The 8,588-nt window shown below is 34.5% G+C and overlaps 1 protein-coding gene, 1 long non-coding RNA gene and 1 other non-coding gene across 3 annotated transcripts; 1 reads left to right on the forward strand and 2 right to left on the reverse strand.

Moving 5' to 3' along the window:
• Window positions 1-323: 323 nt before the first annotated feature.
• On the reverse strand, window positions 324-3,741 carry LOC141711117 (uncharacterized). Its single transcript, XR_012571223.1, has 4 exons — window positions 3,504-3,741; window positions 3,305-3,382; window positions 2,398-2,442; window positions 324-582 (listed from the first exon to the last, which is right to left on the reverse strand). It is a non-coding gene; the product is annotated as an uncharacterized LOC141711117 (long non-coding RNA).
• Window positions 3,742-5,409: 1,668 nt separating this feature from the next.
• TRNAR-UCU (transfer RNA arginine (anticodon UCU)) lies at window positions 5,410-5,482 on the forward strand. The gene has a single exon. It is a non-coding gene; the product is annotated as a tRNA-Arg (tRNA).
• Window positions 5,483-6,684: 1,202 nt separating this feature from the next.
• LOC141715144 (uncharacterized) lies at window positions 6,685-8,078 on the reverse strand. The gene has a single exon (XM_074518625.1). The coding sequence runs from the start codon at window positions 8,020-8,022 to the stop codon at window positions 6,685-6,687; it is 1,338 nt and encodes a 445-aa protein (XP_074374726.1). The 5' UTR covers window positions 8,023-8,078.
• Between the last annotated feature and the right edge of the window lie 510 nt (window positions 8,079-8,588).

Here is an 8,588-nt window from a genome sequence, read left to right on the forward strand (position 1 = left end):
TTCAACATAACTCCTGGTAGTCCATCAACAAACTCTATCGGCTTAACCAATAGACTCTCTTTCGCATATAACTCTTAGAAATCTTTTCTCTGAGTGCTACAACTCATTCTCTTCCCTTAATGTTGGCTTTTCAATCGACTGTTAATAACTCAACCAATGCCTCAACTCTTAAGGCTAAGGTCCCCTTGGGTACTACCGTCGCGACTACTCCATAGTAATCCGACTACGAACTCGATGAGAGTTCTTGTTAACTTTTAGATCCTCAATCTACCCATTTTACTTTTACTATTTCCAAGACTTATAACCTTTGGCTCTGATACCATTTCTGTAACACCCCCAAATCTAAGGTCGTGAATTCGGGTCGTTACGATCACTTATTAATTAAATAATTCTCTTTTCACAATATTACTCGACCTTTTATTCAAACTCACATACACACAGGTTATATGCTTGGAAACATTATCAAATAAATCATTTCCACTTATCTACCTGACGGGGCTGGCGCACAAAAAGCCTACGGAACTCACGAGCGTTCCTTACCCGCCTAAGGACAGCAGTCCTGGTCTGATCCATGCTGGTAGTCTGTTGTGATATGATATATAAAAGCAAGGGTGAGCATTAAAGCTCAGCAAGGTATATATCCCCATATTTAAGTATGTAAGGATAAATAAAACCAATAATTATACTTTGTATCTCCAAAGCGTTCTGAAAGTTTATATGCGTATCAAATTTATAATATTCTCAAAATCAACTAGAATAGTATATCCAATGAATACTTGTATTCATCTCTTTCTCAAAATCATTTTATACTCGTACTCATTTTATTTCAAAATCTCAAGATGTTACTCGAACCAAGATTCTCATATGGGTGTGATATATATTCGTCAACATCCCAATTTAAAACTCAGCCTTATCGGCAGATTTCACAAATGGATTTGATATATAATCATCAACATCCTTATTTAAACTCAGCCTTATCGGCAGATTTCTCAAATGGATTTGATATATATTCATCAATATCCTTGTTTAAAACTCAGCCTTATCGGCTCTCTGTTGTATATTTCACAACAGTTTTTCCAAAATGGAAGAAAGGGACTATACTGGAATAAACCACGTATCGGTGATCAGCCGAATACGAAATTTTCTCTACTAGTAGAAGGAATACAAACCTAGCCACCTTTGGGCTCATCAAGACACTACACGGTGGTTTCCCATTGTCGTGCAAGTCCGAAAGTCAATGGTCACATAGACCATATAACCGTACAATGCGCCACTCCACGCTTGCATAATGCGCCACTCCCCGCTTGGTCACTGCCCGACACCACTCCGTGCCGGGCATGCCACATTCCAGTCCCAAAACAATTATATCTTTTGCTCAAAATCCTTTTTCGAAGGAATAGGTCGTTAAAAGTTGACCTCTAAATAAGATGATTTATTCATCACTTTTAACTCAATTGATCTTTGGGCGTTGTCGGAGTTTTGAATTTAAAATTATTTTCAAATCCCTATTTGTAGTAGGGTGACACATATATTACTCACTTGTTCTTTATTGAACGAGGAAGCAAAACTCTTATGCTTCTAGACTAAGTTCCCTAAGGTTTTGATACGTTTCAAATGATTAATCTCTTTCAAGAGTTTTGAATAATTTAGAAAGTACCTTTGGGAATTATGTCTATTTTTAAATAAGTTTTTAGAAGTCCGAAGATATTAAATATCTAAGGTCTCATAATTATATAAGAGGGATTTAATGAATTGATAAAATCTTAAGTACAAAGTATTTCTAATTAAGGTTCAATGAATTAATAAAAACCTTAAATACAAAATATTTTGTGAATAAGGTCCAACGAATGGAGACACCTTAATCAAATAATCAAAACATGATTTGGTATCCTATAATTGCTCTTTGAATAGTTAAATCTTTATTAAATAACGTGAAATTATTTATAAACTATTCAGTATATTTTTAAATACTTTCTGGATATTTAATAATCCCTTAAATATCGCTTTATAAAATAATCAATCAAGTAAGGGTGTCCCTTAAATGAATAAACCAATATTTCTCGAAGTTTAAGTCAAAATCTCAATCGTTCGCTTGATATATATATTACGCGAACGTACTTTGTTTATCGAAATAGAAATCTTTCACGTCCGGCTCTCTCCGGAATTAAATCGTTATTAAAATATCTTCAACTCCCATTATCATATATTATATTTGAAATACGTTTCAACTTCTCATACTCGTGTAAAACGAAATTTGTTTTCGTAAACAATCGCATAATTCGTATGCATGGATATCATAGACAAGCATATATATATTTGAACTGTAAATCATGGCATCAATATCACAACAGTATATATATAGCATGGATAGTATGAGATAGGGTTTCGAAAACTTGCCTCGAGTAATCGAAGTGGTATGGTCTCTGGTGTTTGGTTGGCGATCTATAAACAAAAACCAACGGTCTAAGTTAATACGCGATTAACGTCTCGCTTTTATTAAGCAACTTTCGCAACTACTCAAATATAACGAATCTCTGATCGTCACATTCTCAACACTTATATTCTCACTTTATAACATGGTCGGGTTTTGAAATCGATCGTTCGCTTTAGAAAGTCCATTTCGAGTTTTAAGCTCGAACGTGAGAAAATGTTCGTCAAAACTAGGTTTTTTATGCGTTTCTCGCTTGCGCTCGCTTTACCAAAATATTTTTATAAAATCGAAAAATTAATATTTTCCCAAGATTCGTTTTGGACAGTCTTCTCTACTGTCATATCCATTTTTCATAATTTTTCCAGAATCTCAAAATTATTTTAAGTCCTTCAAAATCACCATGCAAGTGGACTTAAGTGCAGTTGGCTAATCGCAGAAATGTTTTACACTAAAACGACCATAACTCCTAAACCGTAAATCTCCTCATGATGATCTACACATGTATAGAGACTATAAAACAATATCTATCTAGTCATGGCCAGTGGTTTTCAAATTTTAACCATTTTCATGGCCGAATGTCTTGCAGAAAACAGATCAAGTGCAAGAATGCCCAAACTCAATTTCTACTACTTGATCTTAACACAATCACTACCTATAACCATCATAAATACAAGTACTTCTCAAGATCCACCCACATGAACCTTATATGCTCTATCTAGTACCACATACATGGATTACAACTCAACATCTCAAGTCTTTAGCAAGAACATAATCAATACAAACTCAAACAAACACAATCCTTTGGATCTTAACACTACAACAAACATAACTCTTAAATCCAACCATAAAACCTTAAAGGGTTGAAAGTTATACCTTCTTGGATACTAGGAAGGTTAGTGCTAGGATTATTGAGGCTTGGTTTTCTTAGAAAACACTTAGAAGGGCTAGATCCTTAAGAAACAAAACCAAGAAACAAGTTAAAATTTCGGAGTTACCTTTCAGCACCTCATTCAAATATTTTTATAAAATTGAAAAATATTAATTTGAGGCTGAAATTTGGTACGAAGCTTACCCATGATATAGAGAAGCTATGGTAAAAATTGCATGATATTTGAATGAGTATATTTTGAGTTATGAATTTTTCTTTCTCCCTTGCTCAGAAAATCCGAACTGCTGGAATGAAAAATGGGAGAGCTTTAAGTGAGGGAAAGTGGTTGTTTTCTTTTGTGGCTAAAGTGTGGGAGTGTATAATGAATATATGGGATGTATGCAGCAGATTTGACAATAATTTGGCAAAGGTATGGGTTGGTTTGATTGTGTGGTGAAGTGAGAAAAGGGAGAAGTATGGCTTGTGTACTTGTTTGTCTCCCATCACTATTCAACACTATTCCACTAACTATTCTAGTTAGCTTCTAATCATCTAGTTACACTCCTAACTACTAGATAGGACTTGGTTATGCATGGCCAACTTGCATGGGATTTAATTTCTCATTCGTTTATTTATCGTAAATGCAATCGTCGTTCCATTCCGATAGTTTCCACGTATAACGACTTGTTTCGTAGCGATTTCTTTTATCGCTTATAATCCTATAACCAATTCCATTCCTTCTCTTGATCATAGAAATACCTTGATATATTATTTATTTCACGTAGTATTTCCGGTTCTACGCCATTCTTTACGGATACGAAAACACGTAGTATAATTGTGAATCTTCGAATTCCGTCGGCTTTTACATTCACTTATTTTCCTCGATAAACAAGAATATGATCTCGGATTCTCAAAATTCCACTATTCATTTAATGATGATCCCCATACGTATTACTTAATTAGCTCAAGTTACTATTCACAGAAGTTTTAAAATATTACAAAAATCAGGGTTCTTACAGTAATGATCCTTTATACTTATTTCATTTTTTTTGTCAAATCTTCCCTTCAATTTGTACATTTCTTATTAATTGTATTCATTCCATTATCTTTAACCAAACACAACTTTATAATTTTACAATAAATATGTATTAAAGTTTGTTTCCAAGTAGATTTCAGGTCTGAATTTGGTGATTAATATTTTTTACGGAACTATTGTAAGATGAACTGATGTGATTCAACTGTATTTTATGAACAATTCAAATTTTGTTTGAAAAATTTACAATTTACAGTACTGTAATCGAGCTGTAGAACTAATTTAAGTTGATCATTATAGCAGTTATAATCACGTTTAGTCGAGTATTATGTATGGGAGGATGACCTTAAAATACTAATTGAAGTTATAATATTTTCTTGTATAAATGCAGAACTCGAAGATGTGTTATTAATATTTATAAAAATGTCACTAAATTTGTGTGGGAGAAGTTTATAACTCAAGGGAAATTATCCGAGTTCATTGTCAGATTCATTTGGCATATCAATGGAGAGGGTTTAATTAAAAGTAAGATTGTATATGGGCTGAGTTGGGTCGGCTTGACTCTTTTAACGACCCAACACATTTAATACGGATTATAAAAACATCAACTCATTACGGGTTGGATTGGGTTAATCAGGTTGAGTAATAAACAAACCTGTCAAAACTTTATATAACAAACTAATGTTGATCGTAAAATATAAAAAGGAAAAAATTAAAAACAGAAAATTAAGTACTCAATTTAGGATATTACGCTGATCCAAAATATTACATCATCCATAAATTGTTCAAGTAATCCTAAATATTACATCATCCATAAAAAAAAAGTTACTCAAGTATAGTAAAAAATATGAAAATAGCTTAAACAACAATTTTTTTACTCCGAATAAATGGAACACTGAATAGTGAATCAATTGTCACTAAGATTAATAATTTTGACCCTGCTGCACTTCTCATTTGATCTAGCCTCGTCTTTCTTTTTTCCCATTGCATCTACAAAATATTTAGTTTTTAAAATATATTTAAAATTGTTGCGAAATAAACTTATTAAAACAATGTTCCAGAACTCTAGTCGCATTAGCACCCATGGCCTAATGGATAAGGCGTCTGACTTCTAATCAGGCGATTGTGGGTTCGAGTCCCACTGGGTGTGCATATTTTTGGCTTAATTATATTTTTGGAGGAAGTTAAGAAATTGTTTTTCAAGGAAATGTGTGCTTATCATAAGAGGACTAGGAGTGAAATGTATACTTCAAATTCTAGATCACCCGCGGTTCAAGAATTCACAAATAACCTAAATTGATCGAGTCCCACTAGGTGTGCATTTTGAGATGATTTTTTTTGCCACTTTGTCTCTCAATCTACGGATTAAGATCCTTCGGTCAAAAATGATCCTGGCCCACCTATAAAGGCCCGTAACTTCTTTAATTGAACCTTACAACCATAAGCTATAAACATGGATACTCATAATAACGAAGCCACATAAACCGAAGGCAAGATTATGTCTTCGGTTTACGTAGGCCCTCCTCTTCGTGCTTATAAATCGATATATTTTTCACGTGCCTCTCACCCATGCACCCCACCATCCTACTGCCTCTTCATCGCTTCTCACATGTTTCGCTAGCTCTCACGCCAATCACCACTCTAAGTCTAAGACTATAGAGGATACCGGACAACGGAGGGGTGAATGACAAATTTAGCTTATTTTTACACAAAATTGACAAAAATAACCAATTTCTGAAAAGTTGGTCAATTTTAGCCGATGGTATACCCAACTGTTAGTGGAGTATCCACTTTATACAAGATACCCAACTGGCAGTGGAGTATATCATATATGAAATACCTAACTACTAGTGGAGTATCTTATACAAATTGGGATACCCAACTGACAGTGGAGTATTCAATCGGCCAAAATTTGCCACTTTTTTCAGAATTACTATTTTTGTTAAATTTTTTCAAAAATCGGCTATTTTTGTCATTTTTTCACAACGGAGAGAATATAAGAGAGAAAAGAAGAGAGAGAATCACACATGCAAAACAGAATCTTCCCGTTACCAGTGCTTATACAAAATTGGTCATTTTGAATATAGAATATAAGTCTATGTCTGTTTTATAATCTTCCCGTTACCAGTGCTTATACAAAAGAATTCGAGCAAAATGATCACACAGTAGTGACAGACTGACAGTACTCTCTTACAGTTACTCCAAAACAGAATCCATGCAAGCATTACCTATATAAATACAATGTAATAACATTTTACTAGTGAACTATTGCAATTACTTCATAGCAAAATCCATACAAGCATACATAAAAAGATTCAGACAAACAACAAAACAACATTTACAGTACACTGCCTATCTAGTGACTGAAGAAGGGTCTTCTCTTTTGTTAGATGACATGCTTTGCTGTTGAAAATCAAGCAGCTCTAATTCTGTTTGTTTTATAACAAGAACCATTCTTTCATTTTCAAGCCTCGTCTTCTCATTTGCAAGCTTTTCTGCCTCCATGTTTCTCTCCTGCCTGTTGCTGAATTTCATCCATTTCATCTTTTGCTTCTCGAGTTCATATGCTTCATGCTGATAACTCATTCGCTGCTCCTCCAAATGCATCAAACGGTTCCTCATCCATTGTCTTTTCTCCCATGTACTCTTCGTCTCACTCTTTGCTACATAATTTAGTTCATTACTGAATTCTTCAAGTGCAGGTGATCTTGAACTTGAAGTATACATTTCATTCCTTGTCCTCTTATGTGAGGACTTAACATCGATGTCAGATTCCTTGTCATCATCATCATCATCATCATCATCATCATCATCATCATCATCATCGTCTTCATCATCATCTTCTTCATTGCTTCCCAATTTTAAAATTTTAGAATCTTCCGTCTCCACTCTACCTAAATTAGGCACATTCGGGGAGTTCTCCGAAGAATGCAAACACTTTTTCTGGTGCTGAGTTTGGGATGACTCGCCTACCACTTCAGCCGAATGGTGACCACTGCCACCGCAACTATTATGATAAGCACACATTTCCTTGAAAAACAGATGCTTAGAACTAAGCAACTTCTTAACTTCCTCCTTCATTTTAGGCGACAAATGATCCATAGTCTCGAGCAAACTCTGATCCTCCACAACTTTACAAGAAGTTCCCTTGCCAAGTATATCATTAACCCTCTTATACCTCTTATTCAAATCATTAAATTTATCCTCACATTGTTGCGGAGACACAAAAAACCCTCTTTCCATCATTGCCTTCGACACCGATTTCCACTTGCCTTTCTTCTGTAAAGCACCAGTTCCACTTCCATTGACCACGGCCTTCTTCTTTTTGGCCTCCACATCATTCCCTTCCGAAACAGCTTGCTCATCTCCGATACAAAACACAACCATGATCAACAACTTGACCATACTATCAGTCCACTTCATTCTCTGCCAAGGAGAAACACTATTTCTCTTTCCCACACTACTATCAGCACCAAGTCCTGCAGGCTCATCATCATCACTCAATGTTAAAAGTAGTTGCGTTTTCGATCTCGGGGCAGTATACATGTAAGATGATTGCTGGGGGACTTCATTTTGAGTAAAAGAAACTATATTGTCAAGTGGTTGGTGTTGTGATTGGTTAGGGTTTTCTTGTGGTGACAGTTCAAGATCTAACATAAACATTCCACCACCCATACCATTACCTTCCATAATTTGATTAAGTAGGGTGATGGAGCAGGGATGTAATACAAAAAAGTAGGGTTTTCTTACGATGAACTTGTTCTCGATTAGAATAGAAGGAAGACTTAAATAGCCGACAGTTAAACAATAATAAAGAAAATTATCTAAAAAAACAACAAAATATAATTATCAATAATGATAATATTGTATATGTTACCACCATTAACTAAAACTTCACAATCAAGAAATCTCAACTGAAACAGATGATCAAGAAACTGATGAAACAAAAAAGAAGGGTATCTTTCTTAATTCTTCTAGTATTGTGAGTAAAAATATCAAGTGATGAGGTGCAGATAAAAAGAAATATGGAAGGCTGAAAGTGCAATGGTGATTGGGGAAAGACAAGTAGGTATATTTGTAGTGTATTAATAGTATAAATACAAAGAGCGGATACCTGGTTGGACTGCCCATGGTTTTGGTTTGCTTAAGTTAAAAGACGAGGGGAGACCACAGAATTGAACAATACTGCTAGCTTTTAGTTTATTAATTTCTCATCACTTTTTCTTTGTTTATTTTTATGTAACCATGCATATTTA

Source organism: Apium graveolens, chromosome 3 (genome assembly GCF_009905375.1).
Source record: "Apium graveolens cultivar Ventura chromosome 3, ASM990537v1, whole genome shotgun sequence".
Classification (NCBI taxonomy): domain Eukaryota; kingdom Viridiplantae; phylum Streptophyta; class Magnoliopsida; order Apiales; family Apiaceae; genus Apium; species Apium graveolens.